Raw genomic sequence first — 23,433 nt, forward strand, 5'->3', positions numbered from 1 at the left:
GAAGGCAAGAGGGTATGAAACTGAGCTGGAGCAGTGAGGATGGGGCAGAGGGGCTGGATCTGAGGGGTGCAGAGAGGCACGGAGAAGAGACTGTTACAGGAGTCCGAGTGACAAAGGGGGAAATCAGCACAGAATGGCTGTGAAGGAATGAAGATGACAAAGACATGGACAGTCAGGATTAAAGGCAGAAGAAAGGGTCAGTATGACTTCAAGGGTTTGAGTGGGGGATTAGGAGAATGTTAATTTCATCGTTCAAGAAAAAAGGAAGATAATGTCAGTTCTGGACTGGAAGAGTCAAGGGCATTTGAAGAGATGCCCAATAGGCAGGCCCCAGGGGAGGGACCTGGGCATCCTATGTAGATTTGGGGAGTCATCACCACAGAGATGAGAACTGTTACTAAGGGGACTGAATGAGAAAGAGCTTAGGACCTTCAAAATCATAAATTATAGGAAAGACCCTTAATAAATGTAAACACATTTACACAAGACTAAAAAGAGGACAGAAGTTGGCTAAATGAAGCCGCCACCAACAATGGAATTGAAAAAGTGTAATAAGGTATGAAAATGAAAACAGTAATATCTACAAAAATCTTAAAAATATCATTAACATACTAAATTTGTAATTTTTACATTAACCTATAGAAATAAACACTAATAAAATCATTGGGCTCCTACAGGCATAGAAATTTGAACTGATCAAAAATCAATGCTTCTGAATGTCAACTAAATTTAATATGTGTGTGTGTATATATATATATATATATATATATAGTCACAGGACGTGGAGCACAGCATAGGGAATAGAGTCAGTGGAATTGTAACAGCTATATATGATGTCAGAGGGGTAGTAGTTTGGGGGAGAGGGGTTATCACTTTGTGAGGGGTATACATGTTAACTATTACACTGTTTTGTACACCTGAAACTGATGAAAAAATATTTTAAATAAAATATTTAAAAATAAAATTATTATAAATTCTAAAAAACAACAACAAAACTCAATGCTTCTAAATTTCTGTTATAAAATTAAGTGAAATTTTTTCATATCAATAAATATTTGGGGGAGACTAATGCGAGAATTCCAGTGTTTATTTACATAGTGCATATCTCAAAGAGTTTGAAAAAAAGTTTCAACAGAAAGTCAGCAAATTCTCATAAATCTTCCCGTTGCTAGCATTTGCAGGAGATGGAGTCTGTAAGTCCTTTAGAGATTGGAATCTTGATAGCAGAGCTTCAAATGTTCCCATCACTTGCCAAGAAAGTGCCACACTTGCTCTGTGTTTAAAATGTAGAAAGAAGGGTGTTAGGGAAGGGGTAAAGAGGGAGAGAGGAAGGAAGGAAGAATAAGAAATTTAATTTAGACTTTTAGGAAGTATTTAGGCAGATAAAAACAATCAAGAAGCTTACTATGACACATTTCTCTATTTAAAGCTACTTCCATTAAAACTCTTGAGTTCTCTCATTTAGATCAAGCCTTACACAAAACTACACTAAAAATTCTAGAGACTTCCCACTTTATTTCCTATTCTTTCTAGGTCATTTTAGTCTCTATTGAATAATAGAGAAGACAGTATCATAACTACAGCATGAAAGGTCTAGGAAAATCCTTTACTGTAAAATTTGACTACATGTCAAATATCCAAAATGGGATAGTATCACAAAAAAACAATTGGTTAGTTTCCCATATAAGGAATGGAGCTTGCTTTCCCATGAAATCATGTCTGGATTTGCTCCTTTTTAAACATCCTAGAACTGGACTCAAAGTAAACAGTTTTCGTGTTTCCTCCAAATTTGCAAGTTCAATATTTTTCTAATGCTTTACATCAAAGCGAAAAGGCCAAAAGTCTTGCAATATATTGAAAGACAAATGATACATGCACATGCTTGTATTTTGAAGTTTTTACCACAGAACATTTTCACTTGTTTCTCAAAACAGCTTCAAATAGTAGTAATAAATACGATATTTTTAATCCTACTACAAATTTTAATTTTTAAGATCTTCAGTTAAAATGAATGATTTATTAAAATGATGAGAGATAATAAAGAAAATCTCCTAAATCAGATATTTCAAGTTTTTAAATATTTATTAGAACTAGCTGGAATCTCTCATCTTCACCAAAAAGGTCATTACATAATCAAACCATTTTCTGACCTAAAAGTAACAAATGTGCTCTTTCTTATTTTCTGAAATTAGGAAATAATGTATTTGATGTGAAAAATTTGATGACTATTTAAAAAAGTGTTTCACTGACCTTATATAACTTAATCTATTGTACTTGTTTCATTTCCACTAACTGTATATGAATAAATTTACGTATCTAGCTCCTCAAGAACCAAATTATACCCTACCTTCTTCATTACTTTCTTCATTTGGTGAAGATGATACCTGAAAGATAAAAAAAGAGTCTCTGTTATAATAAATACTTAGATGTGGAAACAATATCCAAAAAACTTTTTTTTCATAAAATTATAGAAAAAACTTTACACACAATGGTTCTCTAACCTAAAAAAAAGTATTCCCTGTTGCCTTTATTTTCATTACTCATTCTTTCAGATAAATGAACAACAGGCTTAGAGTCAAGTAAAAAAAAGCATGCTTTAAAATATCTTGTCTCATTAACCCATGGGAACCACTGAGAATGAGGAGAGGTTTTCTGTCAGCTGCTTCTTTGGCTGAGGTCTTAAGAACAAGTCAAACACACACATTCATAAATATGTGCACGCACACATAGACAGACACAGACACACACACACACACACACACACACACACATTATATAATTTACTTAGCTGTCTTCTAGAGCTTTTAAATTAATTTTTGTTTATTTCGATGACTGGGCCAAGATTCTTAGAGTAGATGTAATATAATCTGTGGTGAACAAGCTTGAAGGAAAGGTTTTTCTTAAGATATAAGATTTTTTTCTAACTAAGAATACATTTTTAAAAGTTAAAAAAAAAAAACCAACAAAAAACATTTTATTGGAAGAACTGCGTTCTATAGACAGGAATGCACAAAGCCAAAGAATACTTGGAATAAACATCTACGTAAGCACTACTCAAGTTGAGAAACAGAACATGACAGGCTCTTCCCTAATTGTAACCTCATCTCCCCAGGGGATAACCACTACCCTGATTTTATAATACACTTTTCAGATTTCAAATTTCATAATCAACTTCTAATTCTCTGAATTTGCTCACCCTCAATAGGGAAGATCTGCCTCTAACATTTGAGGTCTGGGGCGAAAGTAGAAATGGAAGACCATATACCACACATCTGAATATTTAAAACTTATAAATCAAGCTAACAAAGTGATAACTAGAATATAGAGTATGTTCCATCCTATCTTGTAAGTATATATTTGTAATGACTTGGAAGCTCTCGTTTAGCATTCTGGATACCTCAGAGACTGCCTGAAGAAGGCAGATTGGCACATGGCCCTTATCCTGCCCGCCTCCTCCTCCCCCAGGTGCCACTCTGTATGGGGAGGCCTCACCTGCACAAAGGTGGAAACTCCAGCCCACATCTATGCAGCCTCTATCTGCAAAGCCGCAGGCCCCTACAGGCCCCTGCAGAAGTAATGGTGAACACACAGTCTACATCGTAATAAGCATGGACTTGGGGAGATGCCTATGCAGGCCCCGGAAATGGACATGCAGCTGTCTGGGCAATGAATTCCAGGGTCTTGAGTAGCCAGAAGGTAGTCTCGAATGGGGGGCTTGGACTCTTGAAGACACAACCGTAGTCCCTTTGTCTTATCCTGTGGGGAGGGACATGACTGGATGAGGGCCAAGTAGGACTCTCTAAAAAGCAGGACTCAAAGCAGGACCCTTCTTGATTAGGTCTAAGGGCAATACTGAATAAGAACAACCCAGTAGGAAAAAAATAAATAAATTTCAGCAATATTAAAATAGTCCCTATAATAGTTAAAGTGTCACCTTGGCGGGTGTTTTTGGCTGAGATTAACATTTGAAATGGTGAACTCTGGGTAAAGCAGATTGCCCTCCATAATGTGGGTGGGCCTCATCCAATCAGTTGAAGGTCTGAAGAGACTAAAAAGACCAGCCTCCCCAAATAAGAGGGAATTCTCCAGCAAAATGCTTTTGGACTTCATCTGCACCATCGGTTGTCCCAGGCCTCTTGCCTGCTGGCCCACTCTGCAGATTTGGACTCCTCAAGCCTCCATCATCTCTTTCTTTCTCATCACACACACACACACACACACACACACACACACACACACACACACTCTCACACTACTGATTTTTTTTCTCTGGAGAGACTTGACTAACACATTCCCCCAAAACATAAATGGTTTAAAGTTATTTCCTCTTCTACTCTTTGGAAAAAAAAAAGGCTAACCAAATATGCTTTGTGTTCTTTTCTGTCGTAGAAAAGAATGATCTAACAATGTAAATAAATAAGACATCTGTACAAATTTTATGTAAAACATCCTTGAGCTTTTCCAAGTACTTTGGAAACAAGAAAAATTCGATTCGGCTCCCGACTACAGATAAAATGCTTAATTTAACTGTGAGGATGGTAGAACTTAAATAAATGTGGGTGTAAAAGTAATACTGCAGCATAAAAATTATACTCGTTGAGATTTGATGACTCTGGTTTTCTAAATAGACTATAAAAGAGAGTAACTTGCCTATTCTGTGAAATTGTTATGCTCTTTAAATTGTGCAGGACACACATTACAAAGTTTGTTGGAAAGTTAGCTGTTTAGATTTCCTGTTTAAAATCAGCAGCTGCTTCTTGCTAGAGCTGTCAAACATTTCAAAAGAAGAAAATGTATGGTATATAAAATAGAATAACTGAGCCGCTTCTCATTAAAAAGTACTATAGAAATGAACAAATTACTCTTGCTAAAACATTTATCATTACATTTTATTTTAAAATTAATTTCCAGAATGTTTTTTCTTTCATTCTTAAAATGTATTTCTTGGTTGGTAAAATATATTCAGAATGTATAAAGCCTTATATAAAAGAAAACAACCATCATGGGTAAATCTAACACTTGGAGATAATAAACTACTTAAGTGTAATTTACTATTTTTTTTACATTGTCACATATTAACATATGCCAAAAGACAAACCAACATTTAAATTTGAAAACAACTCAAGTTCGTAACACACACCAGCTATTTAACTCTTCACCTACTGTCAATGGCTTCCTGACTATTAAACCTAATAATAAACATCACACTTGCTTATAGAAACTGGAAGAGCAAAGAAATGCAAAGAGTAGCACCTCAGGAGTCACCACTGTTACATGTTCCTCGTAAGAAACTAAGAAAGGATTTTCAGGAACTTCTCCTATTTCTTGGTAGGGGAAGACTGTGGGCACCCTCTACTCATCTAAGATCAATTCTCCATGAAGCAGTGAGTATTATTTCATATCCTCATTCTAAAAATGCTATGTCCTCTTCCACACTCTCAAAATACTTCTCACGAGTATTCATATTTTTAATTTTTAAAGAAAAAATATAGTGCTCTCAAAATACTCTTTGTCTATCAACCAAAGAAAGCTTACTCTGGCTTCTGTCCCTATCCATGCATAAACTGTTATTTTAAATTAATATGAACCATTAATACAACTGCTCTTTACTTAGTATCTCTCCTTCAAATAACCCCACCAGCTTCCTACAAGCCATTTTCTTATCCATAAACAAAACATAAAAGCATTTTAAGTTGATATGTTTAATCTACTTCCTCAAGAATTTATATAATGGGCTAGTAGGTAACAAAATAATTTTGATTTTCATTTCCTTTATCCACCTTTGAGTGGCGATGCAGAGTGACAGCATTTAAGATGCAAAAAGGGAAAGGAGGAGGGAGATTAAGTTCACTAGAATCAGATCCTAATTTATCAGAAGACATTAAACATTTTTATAATGAATTGCCATAAAGATGTTCATACTCAGAATCACAAATGAAACAAATCTGTGTGGCATAAATATCGTAGTGTGATAAATATCATTAGACAATTACATCCACAGAACAGCTCTGCTCTATAGGGAAACAGCCTGCTCTGATGGAGAGGTAGCTTTGACTGGTGTGCCCACACGGGAGTCTCCTGCCAGGCAGTCGAAGGATCCAAGCCACCTTTGGATAAAAGGGTGATAAGAGCGTGTCCCAGCCAGACTGACTTCAGAACTTAGTTCTGAGTTGGCTTGATTTCAACAACCAGAAGCCATGGACTGTCATCTCTTTCTGGGATGTGCAAGGAAATTGTTATTGTCATGTCACCAACAGCTCTAAGCAGAGAGCAAGCATACGCCTACAGGAAACCATTTGAGGCGCATGCTGTTAAAAGTCCTATGTATGCAACAACTATAATGAGCTGTAACACTATTCTTCTGGTCATCATGTTTTGGACTTGAAACTATTTTTTAGCATTCGTTGCTGGTATTTTCCTACTAGAGCACAGAACTCTTAAGTGTACACTTCTAAGCTAGCTGTCTTATTGATTCATCTTTGTTGTGGGCCTCAGGAAAAATGAAATATGGCTTTGGGGTGAAATTTTTTTAAGTGCTATTAAATGGTAACAATGTCTCAGACTCACATGAGAGGCTCAAGTTGATGGATTCACTTAAAGTCCTTCATCTGGATTCATCTCTAAGTCTATGTAAACACCAATGTGCATTTATGAGATTAAAGGTCAAGTTTAGGGATGAAATAGATGGCCACCTTATATACTGATGTCACCTGCCACTAAGGTTCACTCTGTGGCCCTGAGCTCCTGAATGCACTGCTCTTTATAATTCAGCTAAGAAGTTCTGATATCACATAGAAAACGGCCACCTAAAATTCAGACTATACTACGCATCTTATTACTGAAGAAGTAAGACCTGACAAATACAGTCCGAATACATTTTTAACTAAAGTTGAAATTTCCTCCTCACTCTTCTCCTTCCAGGCATTGCTCACTGTGCATTATGTGCCATCGTCACTGCCATCTTTGACTTTGTGTGCTCCCGGTTTGCTGGAGACTGTTTTTTAATGGAAATCTGACCCTACAAAGGCAAAAGCAAGTCAGACGAATGCTGTGGAGACTTTTTCGCGAGGCATTCTATGTTCTCAGTTTTAGATGTCTTTAACCTTTTAGAATGTTTTCTATCACTACTGTGAGCTAAAGGTTCGTGGTGTCATGGGACCGGGTCCCTGCAACTGAGCGGGAGTGTGGTGACTTACTCGCCTTGGCCTGAGCCCAGATTCTAAGATCTTTAAATCCCAGAGGCTGTCAGGCTGTGTAGGGTCTGAGGCAAGTCTGGGAACTTCTTTGGCAATGACTGTGGTTTTCTTCCTCAGTCCTACATGCACTGAGTTTGTGTATGGAACCTCACAGACTTTAAGTTTTTGTTTTGTTTTGTTTTTAGTAAAATGACTAGTTACCAAATATTAGAGAACCTTACAAATTACCTAATTCAAACTTTCCCCACTTCACATGATGCTTAGAGGTTCTCCAGTTCCTCACAGGGCAGAATACAAGTAAAGTGCTTAAACAGAAGCATGTGGGAGAAATTTTGAGGAAAAAACTCCCAGATGGGAAAAATGGTTAAATATTAGAATACGATATGAGGCTGTGGAAACTAACTTAACTCTCTTTCCCGCTCCCCTTCTTCCTGTTTAAGTTTCTGAAAACAGGGCTAATTCTCACAGAATAATTTAAATTAGGTTGACTTTCCCACTATCCAACAATGGAATGGGCAATCTCAGGAAGGAGTGATAGCTCAAGAAGAGGCTGGAGCAGAACGGATTTCTTTCTGTGGTCAACTCAACTCAACACCAGTAATAACAATGACAATAAAACCCAACATTTATTGAATACTTTCATGCTGCCCACATTTTACCTGGATTATCTCATTTAATTCTCCACAACAGCCTCATAAGGAAGATAATATTATTATTAGCTCCATTTTAAAAATAAGGAAACCAAAGCAAAAATAAGTAAATAATTTGCCTCACGTTATAAGACCTGGAATTTGGACCTAGACAGTTTGACACCAGAAGAAACCCTTTTTGTTTAAAAAAGTAAAAAAAGCTTTATTAGACTAACACTGACATGAAATAAAGTGCACATAAATTTTGATATATATACCCTGTGAAACTATTATCATGCTCAAGATAATAAACATATTACCGCCGTCCCCAAGTTTCTTAAGTCCCTTAAAAGCGATTGTAAATCCCTTCCTGGCCCTCTCCCAAACCATCCAACCAACAATCCGCCTTGTGTCAATATACATTAGCGTTTGCATTTCCTAAAATTATATATAGTACGTGATATGCTACAATATATCTGCCTTTTCTCACTCAACGTTTTTTTTAATTCAGCCATGTTATAGCATGTACCAATAATTTATTTATTTTAATTGCAGAGTAGTATTCCCTCATATAAATATACCACTATTTGTTCATCCATTCATCTGTTGATGGACATCTAGGTTGTTCCCTATTTTTGTCTTTTATAAATAAAGCTGCTATAAACATTTGTGTACAAGTCTTTGTATGGACACATACATCCATTTCTCCGGGGAAGTATCTAAGAACGGAACGGGTAGATCATGGTGATAGGGATATGTTTAACTTTTCAAGAAAATGCAAATTGTTTTCCAAAGTGGTTGTACAATTTTGCATTCCAACCAGCAGGGTATGAGACTACCAGCTCCTCTAAGTTCTTGCTAACAATTGCTATGGCCAATCTTTTAAATTTTTCGCTATTCTAAAAAGTGCATATAGGCATGTCATTGTGGTTTTCAATTTGCATTTCCCTAATGACTGGTAAAGCTGAGCATCATTTCATGTGTCTTCAGTGTACCTTCTTTGGCAAAGTGACCTTTCAATATATTGCACTTTTTTTTTTTTTTGGTGGGGTGGGGGGATGTTTTGTTTTCTTATTATTCAATTGTGAGAGTTCTTTATATATTCTGATACAACTCACCTTATCAAGTATATGATTTTGAAATATTTTCTTGCAGTATGTGGCTTCTTTCTATTAAAAGTGACTTTTATAGAACAGAAATTTTTAATTTTGAGGAACTCTAATTTATCATTTCTAAAAACAGATTGGGCTTTGTCATATCTAAGAAATCCTGCCTAACTAACCCAAGTTCAAAACAGGCTTATAGGTTTGTTTTAAACTGTGGTGTAGGATAAGCTTTAGACAATTATCATATATAGTGCAAGGTGTGGAATGAAGTGCTTTTCCTCCCTGTATGGAATAATCGATTATTCAAACACTATTTGTTGAAAAAAATTATCATTTCAAAAATCAATTGTCCATATATATATATGATATACATATACATATGTATATGTAGGTCTATTTCTAGATTTCGTTTCATTCATCTCTGTTTAGTTTTATACCATTACTACTCTCTCAATTCTTTTAGTTTTATAAAATGTGTTAAAATCAGAAATAGTTACTATTCCAACTTTGTTCTTTATGGAATTGTTTAGTCTATTGTGGGACCTTAGTATTTACATGAGTTTGTTAATTTCCATCTACAAAACAGTGCATTAGAATTTGATTAACATTGCATTGAATCCACAGATCACCTTGAAGAGAACTGACCTAACAATATTGAGTCTTCCATCCCATGAACATGATGTATCTTCCCATTTATTTAGTTTTATTGCTTACAGGGTACAGGTTCTTCACATTTCCCCCCCCCCCAGGTTTATCCCTAAGTGTTTCGTATTTTTGATGCCATTATAAATATTTATTTTTAGTTTCCAATTGTTTGCTGTTAGTATATAAAAATATTTGTTGTATATTGATCTTGTATCCTGCAAACTTGCTAAAAATCACTTATTCTAGTAGCTTTTTGGTAAATTTTGTTGGATATTCTACATAGGCATGCATGTTATCTTCTTTTACAACTTTCCCTTCTCTTAAATGCCTTATTGTACTGGCTAGAATCTTCAATAAAATGCTGAATAAATGTAGTGGGAGCCAACTAGGCCTAGAGTTGTGCTTATGGAAAGGTTTTGAAGTACAAGTTTAATTTGTGTATGACTATTTCTCCTTTAGTGAGCTTTGGTAGTCTATGTATTCCAAGAAATCTGTTCATTCAAGTTGTCAAATTTATTGGTATAAAGTTTTTCACAATATTCCCCTATTGTTCTAGTATCTGTAGAATCAGCAGTGATGTCACTTAACTCACTCCTGACACTGAATATTTGTCTTTTCTTTCTTCTTTCCTGATCATTCTGGCTAAAGATTTATCAATTTTATTGGTCTTCTCAAAGAACTAGCTTTTGGTTTCATTCATTTTTTTCTACTGATTTTCTGAGCACACAAATTTTTAAAATTATGAAATACTTCAAACTTGCAGAAAATATAGACTATTATAACACATACCTACTCTCTAGATTTTTCAAAGTTAATGTTATTTCATAAACTTTACAACCAAAGTCTCTTTTTCTATCTACTCATCAAAATTAAAATCTTTTTTCCCTCCCTTCTCAAAAGTAATGTCTCTTATCCACTATGCTGCTGACACTGGTGTTTATTGTTCTTATTTGTTTCTGAAATGTGAATACCATATCTCTTTGTATTCATTAAAAATATATGGTACCACTGCATTGGGTGGTTTAAAATTTACAAAAAAGGTGCACATTACATCCTACTACAATCATGTTTTCACCCAACATTGCACTTTCAGGTTTTACCCATGTAGAGTCATGCAGTTCTAATTCACATATTTTACATGTGGCACAGTATTCCACTGTATAAATATACTAGTTTACCTACTCAGTTTTTTAATCGATAAGACATTTATTCAGTTTCCAGTTTTCCCATGTCTGATCATACAAACACACGTATTAGAACCTCTACAGACTGTATATAGAGAGTTATTTCTGAGATGTGAGTTGTAAGCATCGTCAACTTTCCTAGAAATTAACTGCCCTTCGAAGTAGTTGTACCAATTTAAACTCCCATCAAGTATATCAATAAGTATGAGAGGTCTCCTTTCCCCACCTGCTTAAAAACACTTGGTATATGAGACTTCTAAACATTTGCCAACTGATAATATGAAACTGTATCATGTCTTAGGTTGATCTCACTGATTAATGGTGAGATAGAGTTTACTGGCCATTTAAGTGTACCCTCTGGTGAGCTGTCCATATTATTTGCCCATTGTTTCCCTACTGGGTTATCTTTTTCGTGTAGAATTGAAAAAGTTGTTAATCCTTTTATATGTAAATATCTTCTCCCAATCAATGGCTTATCTTTTAACTTATGGTATCTTTAGTTGTTTACAGATTTCTTTTTTTAAAACTTTAAATTTATCAATTTATTCTAGGTTATGCCTGACCCTTTACTATTCTGTGTAAATTTTAGGATCATTCTGTCAAGTTCAATGAAAACCGGATAGCGACTCTGATTAAAAACAGACTGACTTCATTAATTAATATGGGAAAAAATAATAATTAAGTATTATTTTAAACTGTTATAAGTCTATTAGGGTTTTCTATTTATTCTTGACTTAATATTGGTAATTTATATTTTAAACAAAATTGTTAATCTGTGTTTAGAAAGGTACTTCCAAAAACATCTAGTATTACCTTCTGATTATTTAAATGTCCTATGTATATAATTATGTTTTCATTTTAATTGTTGATATTTTATTTGTGCCTTCTCTATTTCATTGTTCTTCCTTTAATAGGTTTGTCTATGTTATTAGTCTTAAAAAATCCAGCTTTTGGCTGAGCCTCTCAACAACATCTTTAATTAATAAAATGGCCTCTCATTTGTGTGGGGAAAAAAAAATCCAGCTTTTGTTTTAATCGATTCTTGTCATTATCTGTTTTCTATTTCATCAAATATTTGCTCTGCTCTTTATAATTTTCTTCCTTATAACGTAAAAAGGTAGGAAAAAGAACGGAGTAATTGTTGAGTTGAATGTTTAGCCCCTAAATTTTCTTTCTTCACTACTGCTATCTACATTTAATTTCTTTCAGAAACTATTTTTGCTGCATTGCACAAGTTTTGACATATAGTGATTTAGTTGTCATTCAATTTAAAATACTTTATAACTTATTATAATTTGTTATTTGAGGCATGACTTATTTAGAAGTGTTTTTAGTCTCCAAACACATGGATTTGGCGTTTTTTCTTTTAATATTTTCACAACTGATTATTATAACTTTATTATATTGTAGACAGAGACTGTGGTCTGCATGACATACACTCTGGCATTTTTTTGCAACTCTCTTTGTGGCCTAACATATACTCAATTTTTGGATGTGTCCATATGTACTAGAAAAAAACTATATATTCTCTAATTACATGTGTCTATTAGATTAAGCTTGTAAATTTTATTTAAATCTTCTCAACATAATTCAAAGTAACATTTACATACAGTAAAGGATCCTAAAAGTAGCATTTTAAATCCCAGTAGTGGCTTCTCTGCATCTTCCCTTACCTCCCTACAGTCCCTTCTCAGCAGGCAGCTAGAGTGTCTTGTTAAAATCTAAGTCAGATCATATCACTCTTTTGTTCAAAATCCTCCAATGGTTCTGGATCTCATTCAGAACGAGAAACAAAATTGTTAAAATAGTCTTTGCAGACTATATTACAGGGTCTTTCATAATAATTGCCCTCCATTTCCACCCCCCAGATCCAAACATTTCTCATCTCATCTCCTTCTTTCTCCCCTAGACTCTCTCTACTCTACCAGTCAGACTCCACCGCGGTTCCGTGGGTATTTCTAGAACACGTCAGGCATCCTCTTGCCTCACGGCCTTTGGGACTGTGGCCTGGAACGCTCTTCCTTCAGACAGTCACTTGGCTCATTCCCTTACCTTCTAAGAATCTTGCCTCATGGCAGTCCTTCTCTCCTCAGCGAGGCTGTCCATTACTACCTTTTGAAAATAATTACAACTCCCATCTCACTCCTGGCACTTTATCCCCTCTTCCCTGCTCATTTTTCATCATAGCGTTTATCACCTTCTGCGATAATATGTATTTTAGGCATGTATTCAATTATTATCTAGCTCCCCAACTATAATGTTAGCTATACGAAGGCAGAGGTTTTTCTATCTTTTCTTTAATACTTCATCCCCAGCACCTAGACCCTCACCACATGGAGTAGGCACTAGCTAAATAGCTAATAAATTAGTGGGGAGGGGAATATTCACAGCAGCCATAGTGAGCAAACAATTTTGTTGTTCCTGAAGTAAAGATCTAAAGTCATGAGTTTCCTATCTCATAGTTTAAACAAACTTAATTTGTCAATGGGATTTCTAGCCTAAGATCACTCCTGAATACACTTTGTATGGCAATATTATCTGATTATCTGAATAATCTTATTTAATGGTCTCCAAATCAAGCATTAATTTGCTAATAAATTCAGTTGTCTACAGGCAGCAATATCACTAAGACATGTAAAAAACCCAAGGACATCTTCTTAGCTAGGAAAAAGAAAGCTTGTGAGATAGCCAAACTAAATGGAAAAAAGTGGAGTCTTATTTGTTTTTTTGAGCCAAAATGCACCGGTACCTGCAGCCAGTTGCAATTTAGCCACTGAATGGTGGATAACTCATGAAAACAGAACAGTATAGGGGAGAGTAAATGCATACAAACAACAATAAATTGGTGATAAGAAAAACACCATCGAGTGAAATTAAATGGTTAATATACTTAGAAAATAGAATTTAAAAATTCAACTGAAAGGTTTTAAGGGTTTTGACTTAAATTTCCTGGATTAAAAAAATAGATTTTAATGTTATTTTTTTTAACTTTTTGCTTCCCAAAAGACTTTATACAGGTCATTGCTAGATTTTTCAGAATTTCCGCTAGACTTCCTCATGACATTTAAGATTAAAGGATGCCTTGGACATTTCCCTTACCGATCGATCTTGATCAACTAATGATCTTGCTTCCTCTTGAGTACAATGGAAAGGACTATCGCATACCTGCACATTTGTGCTGCAAATGAAAAGAGCATGTTATTATTACACAGGATAAAAAAGGAGCAATCACCAAAAAAGAAAAACAACTGTACTGCAACGACTATGATTCCAGCTAATGAAAGAACCTGAATGAATAGAATTTAGGACAACTGAGATTCTTATACATTCTTTTAGGCAAGGTTAAAAACATAAAGTGCTCCACAGCACTGCACTCTACAAATTAAAAAAAAAAAAAATTAAATGATAGTATACAATCTAAATAATCTTCTGCTACATTTAAAATGCTATACCCAAACTACACATCACCTTTACTGAAGGAAAAAAAACCAAATTTGACCCACAGAATGATGACTGTAAGGAAGAATTTTCTTCTAAGTGAGGTGATAAACATTGTGATTGGCTACTGAAAGATGCTGTGGAATCTATTCCTTAGACAGATATGGAAGATTAAGCTAAGAGTGGTGAGAGAACACCATATGAATATGAAAACTCAGTTTTCTTAGAAGTAAGGAAGTTCAGTATGCGTAAGACAGCAGCTCCTTCCATGATCAATAAATGCTCTATAAAGTCAAAAACCTTTCCACACAATGGGGAATGGCACGGTATCTCCACAAGCATGGGTGGCAACCCATTATGCATTTCCTACTTCATAGATGAAAGCAGAGGCATCATTCCTCTCAAACATATTAAGTCTTATTTTTTAAAAATTTCATCAAAGAAATCAGCAGATTAAAATGGATACAGAAAGAAGTGGTAAGAGAGTTAAAGACCGATAAATTTTTTAAAACAGAAGGGAAAAGTGATTAGCAGATTCCTAACAGAGAGTGCACACACACACACTTGCCCTCAAGTGGATCTACGGTATATATGAAATCAAATTTATTTTCACAATGGCTTTGTGAATGTATTGGGATATATAGGATATGAAGATCTGTCTATTTATCTTTTTAACTACATCTGTCTACAATCAGACATTGGGTATACAGCAATTATCATAACTCGTCATTTTGCTTTCTATCCAGACTCAAATGTGGGATTTATTTTCATTCTTGACATGAATAAAACTGATGAAAGTTGGCAATATCATCTTCAAACTATTTTGTATTGTCTTTTCTACATCCCATGTTTAAGTAAACTAAAAATTGAAAAAGGTAAGGCCTTTTAAGCCAATTTCCCTAAAGAAAGTCAAAACTAAATTTAAAAAAAGGACAAGGCAAAAAATGAGACACTGCAAAGTTTTAAATGCTAGTCCTCTGAAGAAACCCTGCTATATTGTAAATATGCTATATACGATGTTTTTAACATCATTACTCAACCAAAGTGAAACATTCCTTGGAAATTATGGGAAAATGATGGTGAGAGAACAACACTCTTCTCTAAATGCTTCCAGATAAATTATAGAATACCCGATTCCATGTTGTATCCACGATAAACATCAAACTTATTTTAGTACAACTATGTCCCAAATATTACATGAGACATAGTTATACTAAAAAAGATGTATTGCTCTGAAATTTGGATTTAAGTGGGTGTTCTATATTTTTATCTGTTAAATATGATAATTATTTCTAAAGAAATCCTCTACTCCTACAATAAAGCAAAACCATCAACAAAAATAGCAGAAAAGAGACAATATTAAAGCCAGCATTGTAAATTTTTAAAACTCTGAATAATTTTTTAAATATCTCCAGTAAAATATCTTGATAAGGAACCACCAGAACCTAGGAAAGCCAAAAGGCTCTGCCATTTTTCACCTTGGACAAATGATTAGTATGCCTGTTTTAAGAATGAAATGAAAGGTATATATACATGAACTTAAGAGAGTCTTGCATGATTTACTGATGATAGCCAGTCTGACCAGAGTGAGGTGGTATCTCATTGTGGTTTTTATTTGCATTTCTCTAATAATTAGTGAGGTTAAACATTTTTACATATGTCAGTTGGCCATCTGTACAAGGGACATTTGTCTCATTAGGGAGACGACTTCATGGATGGTGTAGATGCCTGACCACTGCAGTGTACACCTGAAGCTGAAGCTGATTAATACTGTCAACTATAATTTAATATAGGATGTAGAGTACAGTATAGGGAATAGAGTCAATGGAATTTTAACAGCTATATACAATGTCAGAGAGGTAGTAGATTGGGGAAAAGGGGTTATCACTTCGTGAGGGGTGTAAATATCTATTACATTGTTTTGTATACCTGAAACTAAAAAAAAAAAAAAAAAGTCTTGCATGATATGCTAACATAAAGGTGAATGAGTACAAAGTCCCTTGTTACTATTACTGCAATAGGCACTCACATTAGCATTTTATTAGCTAAAAACAGTGCCAACTTCCTCACTGACATCCTTTTATTAGTTTTAAAAAAAAGTGTGTAATTTGAGTTACAATACACTTTCCTCGGGATTTAATGAAGTGATTTTTACTTTGAATGTTTGAAGCTACAACAAAAGGCATGTTATCAAGAACATTTTTATTTTCTCTGAATTGGGCCTTATGTAAAAATAATTAACACAACTTCGTATGTATTTATTGATTCAAAAAATTCTTATAGTATCTACTAGGGACATTTCTAGATGCTGGGGATACAATATGGAACCACAGAGCCCCCATGGAGCTTATAATATTTACAGTTCATTTTAGCTCTCAAACCTGACAATGGCCTACAAGAGGAGTAGGTAGCAGAAAATATCACTTAAAGGAAAGATGACTAAGCTGATGGTGTCTACTACAAGTGAGATTAAATATAAGGACTAAAAAGAATGTGCTGCTTTCCATTTTAAAAGAAGATACCAAATATTTTGTTCTAAATTTATACACATTATAGGGCCCATACACAGTCTTGCTGACCAAAATAAACAAACATGACATTAGAGCAAAAGATGAGCAATACCAAAAATGCTGTGTACAACAAATCCAAGTTGCATTTGAAAACAATAAAAAAGAATATTAATAGATACATAATAGTGCACAATAACTGATCAAATCAAAATAGAAATAGAAAATTACCTGCAAATAATAAACAGAAACATAAAAGATGAAATTTACAGCCAGCAATATGGAACTTTAGTAAAGAGAAATTATCCTTTTTCAAGAGAATCTCAATTCAGACAAAGGCCCACACTCATGAGACAGTGTCCAGGATGTAGATTTGCCAAGGTTTTTCACTCTACAGCAAAGTAGTCAAGGAAAGAGGAGAGAGAAAATTTAAAGGGATAAGAATGACTGATTTTAGGTCATCATCTCCAGAGTTTGTAGAAGAAAAGTGACACTGAAGTAAATCTACACAAAGTTAAAAGAACTGGAGTTATCTGTATATGGATCAAATACACCTGCCTCTAGAAAAGTAAAAGAAAAAAAAAAGCAATTTCAAGACCTAAACAATTTGGATATATATTCTTTCAGTAAAGCATATTTAAACTACCTACCATGTGTCAAGTCCTGTCACTAAGTGTTAAGATACAAACTCAGTGTAGAGCATAAAATAATAAACCACTCAAGTTCTCCATAGAGGTGTGTACAACTACTATATAAGAGCCAGGTGAGAATATAGTTAATTCTATCCAGAAAAAAATGAAAATTCTTTGCAGAGGTGACATCTAAATTGCTTCTTGAAGAAGGAACAGACATTCATGGAAGAAAGACAGTGTGATAGGAGGGGGCAGAATATGAGGCTGGCAAAGTAGGTTTGGACACATTTTTTAATATAAAGAGCTGGGTTACATACCATAAGTTAGGGGAACCATATGAAGTTTTTTTTAAGCATGAAAATGATAATCACATTTGTCTTTCTCAAAGACGATTCTGATAGTAGTGTATAGAATATATTAAACAGGAAAGTAGTTACAATATAAACAATTTATGAGTATGGAAATGATAAGTTAATGAAAGCAGTTTTACAACTAGAAGGACATTCAAGACTCAATCAAAACTTGAAAAATTTGGAAGACAAAGGGATCAGAATAAGTGATTATTACTGAAGTAAAATAAACTGGTAAAATGAATAGTACATTTCAGATTTCTTAAAAATAGTAAATGAACTGTGGCTGAAGAGAGGGTGAAAGGAGGTGAAGCGTAAACCCAAATGGCCAAAAACCATATTTGTCCTACAAAAGAGCTTAAAGTTATATTAGGTAAGAATAGAAATAATGAAATTCTCTCTTATAAAAGAATATGTAGCTTTCAGAGTCAATATTAAACAGTGGAAAAAAAGAATAAAAATAAAACACTCTGAAAAGGATAATTAGTCAAAATATCAATTAAAAAATTTAGTAAATGCAGTGCTCCTGGAAACAGAAGAGTCACCACTGGATTAAAAAACAAACAACAACAACAATAAATATTTGTTGGTTTTAAAATATCATTCAATAATTTATTCCAATTGGTATTTATTAAGTAGCTATTACATGTCAGATAAGAAACATAACGATGATTAGGGCTTCATCTGCTTTCAAGGAACTTATATTCTAGAGGAGGAGACACATTCACAAACCAAGTACAGCAGTCCCCCCTTATCCACCAGGGATACGTTCCAAGACCCCCAGTGGATACCTGAAACCACGGATAGTAACAAACCCTCTATATACTATGTTTTTGCCTATAGATACATACATATGATAAAATTTAATTTACAAATTCAGTACAGTAAGAGATTAATAACAATAACTAATAATTAAGTAGAGCAATTATAACAACATACTCTAACAAAAGTTAGGTAAATGTGGTCTTTCTCTTTCTGATAATCGATCTGATAACTGAGACAGCTAAGTGACTAATGGGTGGGGAGCGTATGTAGTATAGATATGTTGGACAAAGGGATAACTCACGTCCCGGACTGGACAGAGCAGGACAGCGTGACATTTCATCACACTACTAAGAACAGTGCTCAATTTAAAGCTTATAAATTGTTTATTTCTGGAATTTTCCATTTAATATTTCAGACCACAGTTGACTGCAGGTGACTGAAATCACAGGAAGCAAAACTGCAGATGGGGCGGGGGGGGCTACTGTAGTTAATCGCTGTGGTAGATGTGACGAGAGAAGTACACAGAGGGGCAACATGGAGTGCACTGGCACCTTAGCCGGCACAGGGCTACTATGAGGGAGTATTTCCTGGAGAAAATGAAGTCAAAATTAAGTCTTAAAAGGTAAGAAAGTCAGTTCACAAAATGAGAAGACAAGCATGGCCAAGGAAACAGAATGAGGAACGGCCTAGAGGTCAGTAACACCATTGGTGTTTGTGAGGAGTGACATATGGTTCTAAGTTGTTAGAACATGAAATAGGCAAGAAGTGATGGAAAATAAGACTAGACAGGTAGCAGGGGCCAAATCTTGGAAGGCCTCGTTTGCTCTTCTAGAAGTTTGGATTTGATGGTTCTCACACAGAGGGTCATTAGAAGCACCTAGGGAGCTTTTAAAACATATACAGGCTTAGACCATACTCCTTAGAGATCCTGATTCACTAGGTTTAAAGAAGGGGACAATGCATTTGAATTTTCTAACAGTTTCTTTAGGTAATTCAGTTGTATGTGTTGTTTGAGAGAACCGCTATGATAATATAGCCCTAAACTGAACTAAGTGAAGAAGCAGGTTAAACTGGAAGGGAGACACAGTTTGCTAAAGCAGTAACAATACATTTTAAGGAACTAAGGAAAACAAGTAATTCATTCGGTAAAGACAAAGGAAATACAAATTTAATTACTCTGAATATATTTTACAAATCAAATAGTGATAAAAATAATGGAAAAATGAATTAAAATTCTAAAGATTTTGACTTTAAATTATCTAGATGCATATCATTTATATCCAGAAATTCATATTGTGATAATTTTTAAGCTGAAAATTTTTAATTTTGTTGTATTCTCTAAAATGGTAGAGGCAGAATATAGCTGCTAAGAGAGAAGCTTTGGAATCTGTCTTAAATTCTGGCTCCACCATCAGTGTGATCTTAGGTCACTTAATCTCAGTGCGTTCTCAATTTTCTCATGTGTAAAATGGGGATAATGATACATATCTTAGAGTGTTCTTACGAGTATTAATTAGATAACACATATAAAACACTTAGAACCTGGAAGACAGTATAGAGTTCAATGACTGTCAATTCTTATTAATGAAATCCTTATCATTACCAAGGGTACTACAGCAAAATCATGCTAGAGCTTAGAAATAAGGTTACCCTCGGAGTAAATATAATTAGAATCAGCGCAGAAGTCATGATATCAAGCTGTAGAAAAACTATCCACAGAGATTATCTTCAGCTGTGTAGCTGAGGAGACCTGGGAAACACACAATCCCACCAAGAACTACAGAAGTTTTCAGAAATTATGACTAAGAAGGAGATAAGTAAGATACCTCTTCAGACAATTAGAGATTTCTTCTTCTTTAGTTCATCACATTAATATCTGACCATGAAGGCTAACTCAGTCTACTGGTTACTAGGATAATCAGGAGTAGAAGACTTCCAGTTATATTCCGTTTCTTTGTTAATAAATTATACTATTTAAATTAGAAACAATTGCCTAAATTTTAGGACTATGTTGAAGAAAAGAGAGTTGTTTGCATAAGAGGTAAGAAAACAGGAGAATTTCAAAGAGTTGAAGTGTTACTTTAGCTAGCATGAGAAATAGAATGTGAAGCTCAAATGCCCAAGCATTTGTGTCATAAGCAAGATGAGTCTTTTGATGACTTGGATAAAATATTCCTTGAGACTATTTCTTTCCTCCATCAGACTGCTTTATTCTAATGACTTCTCTGATGTCTCTCGTTTCCAGACTTTATGCTCCCAAAGAGCAGGGACTCTTATTTAAATTGTATTCACAGCACTAATCCTGTATCAGGACAGAACCTGAAGTAGACCCTCAATCATTATTTGCTCAGAGTGGATGGCTTCCTAAATTTCTTATGATTCATAGAAAGGAACGATGAAGTTGGGTAGTATCTCTTCTCCAGAATGACCATGTACTTTTGCTTCCTACATTTAGGCTTACCAAGAGTCAGCTGTTTTTGTTTCCAAACCTGCTTATGTCGGTTGTTCTTGTTACTATAGTTTCATAATGTAAGCAGTAATTATGCTTATAAAAGAAGGGAGTGTGGAAAGAGAACTGTTTCTATGAACACTAAGTAGGCTCTAAAACTACTGAGGCTGTAAACACTGTCGAGGCTCTAAAAAGCCACAAAAAGATGAATCACTATAAAAACTTGGTGTCAAGTCAGGTATGGGTAAGGCAACCATAAAAGGTTAGAAAAAAGAACACTAAAAATATGTAAGAGTATTTAATTTTAAGTAGTTTATGGATTACAGGATCTGATCTTTATTTTCTATTATGTATATTATGTTAGAATATATACATATAATCTAGATAGAGAAGGTCTCAGCCTTATATCAAGAGACTTGTGAAGGTTTTAGAGTAAAATAAAATGATTGAGTTATATATCAATATTGTTTGAACCAGATCTTGTTGGACAAGCAGGCTTTCACTGTTCTTATTAAGAAATGACACGGTAGTTATAAGTAAATAAAATAACCATAAGTTTACATGTTGAAGAATTGCTGTTTTTTACTCTATCTTTGCACATACCATAATATATTATGATAACATAATTATTTTAAATGCCCTCACTAAACTATAAATACCTTGAGAAATGGGACCGTGTCAATCACTAGCCTCATAGTGGCAGCCTTGGGAATGCCTTCCAAATAGGTGCTCTATAAGTATTTGCTAAGTGGAAAAAAAACTGCAATTCTCTTTTGGAAAAAAAAAAAATCAGATTTGAATAGTATTATATGGCTGTTTAGTACCAATTAATAATAAAATAACATTATGTAGAAAAAACAAATTCTTACCAATTTATAGCCCCTCCATCACACTTCTTCATAAGCAATGCTTTCCAACATTCATGAGTAGATTTAATAACTTCAAGAGCAAAAGCCTAGTTCCAAACCAAAAAAAGACAGGAATCACACCATTACAGTAACACAGTATACTAACATTAAATGTACTCTGACAATCAACTGTTAAGAACATGAGTTCTGGAATCAGGCAAACCTCAGTATAAATTCTGAGACCCTTATTTACCAGCTGTTTGACTTTGGGCAAGTGACTTCATCTCACTAAATCTTAATTTCTTCATCTATAAAATGGAATGCAGTGGGGATAATCTGAATCAAGGGTTGGCAAACCAGGACCTGTGGGCCAGACCCAGCCTGCCACCTATTTTTGTAAATAAAGTTTAACTGAACACAGTCATGCCCATTCATCTGTGCCTGCCTTATGGCTGCTTTAGTGTTACAATGACAGAGTTCAGTAGTTGTGACAGATCGTATGACCTACAAAGTCTAAAATATTTACTATCTGGTCCTTTACAGAAAAAAAAGTTTGCCAACTACTGATTCAAATCACACAGTTATTAAAAGAATGAATGAGATGTTGTATGTAAAGTGTTAACTAATTCCTAGCTTGTGAGCAAGCATTCATCTTTTAATTTCATTGTCATTGAAACTGCAGTCTAACTGCATAATCTTATTTTAGACTACCCACTGTCTGAAGGTAGCAAACCTCTTTCCCATTTTCAAAATTTCCTTCGTATGAGTTCATGTGGTATCTAAAAATGCAACATCAACAATAGATACACCTCTTGCTAGATATATAATCTAGCTACCATCTAAGGAAAGCTTGCTTTATTATTCCAAAGCAGAAAATTCTTTATATATTTTCCCAAAATGTTTCTAATTTTCCTTAAGGAGAGTCCCTATGTATTAACTAATTCATACTAGCTCCTTTCTCCCTCAGTGACAACTAAACAAATTATAATAAGAAATTAAGAAAATAGAGAATCTTGGGGGAACCATTCCTAACCACTTCCAGTTTGGTGCTGCCCCTTTCCTCAAATCAATCTTTGCTCAAACTCTTAAAAAGAAAAAACAAAAACTTTTTTGTAATAATAATGGGAAATTTACTTCTAAAAAGTTGGCTCAGGTCTGCTATTGTGTCAGATAAAGGAGAATGGCTTAATTCTAAATGAGGTTGTGCCGGGGTCTCAAAATATGGGACAATAAGTCCAATTTATTATCTTAACAATACAAGGGAAGATTTTAAGCTAAATTGCTCAGATAATTGCAATTATTTAGAATTAATTCCAGAACTTGCTGAAAGGAGTAGGCAGGAAAAATCTATATTATAGTGCAGAGGCCATCTTTTCAACCATGCTCAAGAGGCACAACTTAATTTTCCTGAGTTAGGCATTATATTTTAAACAGCATGATAAAAAGCCATTAATAAAATGATTATTTTTCTGAAGTGAGGTTATATAAATGACCTTCATTTAGAAAAGAATTAATGTTTGTCAAAATGAAATAAAAAAACAAAAACACCTTTTACAAATTCTTAAATTGGCGGTCTTACCCTGACTGAGGCAATAAAGGGCCACATAAGTTCTCTATATATGTTTGAAATCCATATTATTTCAAACATAAAATACAACGTATTTCTTTGAGGAAAAAGATTTTT

The 23,433-nt window shown here is 34.4% G+C and overlaps 1 protein-coding gene across 2 annotated transcripts in view; it reads right to left on the reverse strand.

Annotated features, from left to right (window-relative positions):
* Positions 1 to 1,075: 1,075 nt before the first annotated feature.
* PPA2 (inorganic pyrophosphatase 2) overlaps positions 1,076 to 23,433 on the reverse strand; it is an 87,613-nt gene continuing 65,255 nt past the window's right edge. For both annotated transcript variants that reach the window (XM_033106249.1, XM_033106248.1), the window contains 4 exons: positions 21,771 to 21,856; positions 13,860 to 13,938; positions 2,348 to 2,384; positions 1,076 to 1,273 (listed from right to left, as the gene is read on the reverse strand). In XM_033106249.1, the coding sequence (XP_032962140.1) occupies positions 1,245 to 1,273; positions 2,348 to 2,384; positions 13,860 to 13,938; positions 21,771 to 21,856 (231 nt within the window). In that variant the 3' untranslated portion in view covers positions 1,076 to 1,244. The remainder of the gene's footprint in view (positions 1,274 to 2,347; positions 2,385 to 13,859; positions 13,939 to 21,770; positions 21,857 to 23,433) is intronic.

This window comes from Rhinolophus ferrumequinum, chromosome 5 (genome assembly GCF_004115265.2).
Source record: "Rhinolophus ferrumequinum isolate MPI-CBG mRhiFer1 chromosome 5, mRhiFer1_v1.p, whole genome shotgun sequence".
In the NCBI taxonomy this organism is placed as follows: Eukaryota; Metazoa; Chordata; class Mammalia; order Chiroptera; family Rhinolophidae; genus Rhinolophus; species Rhinolophus ferrumequinum.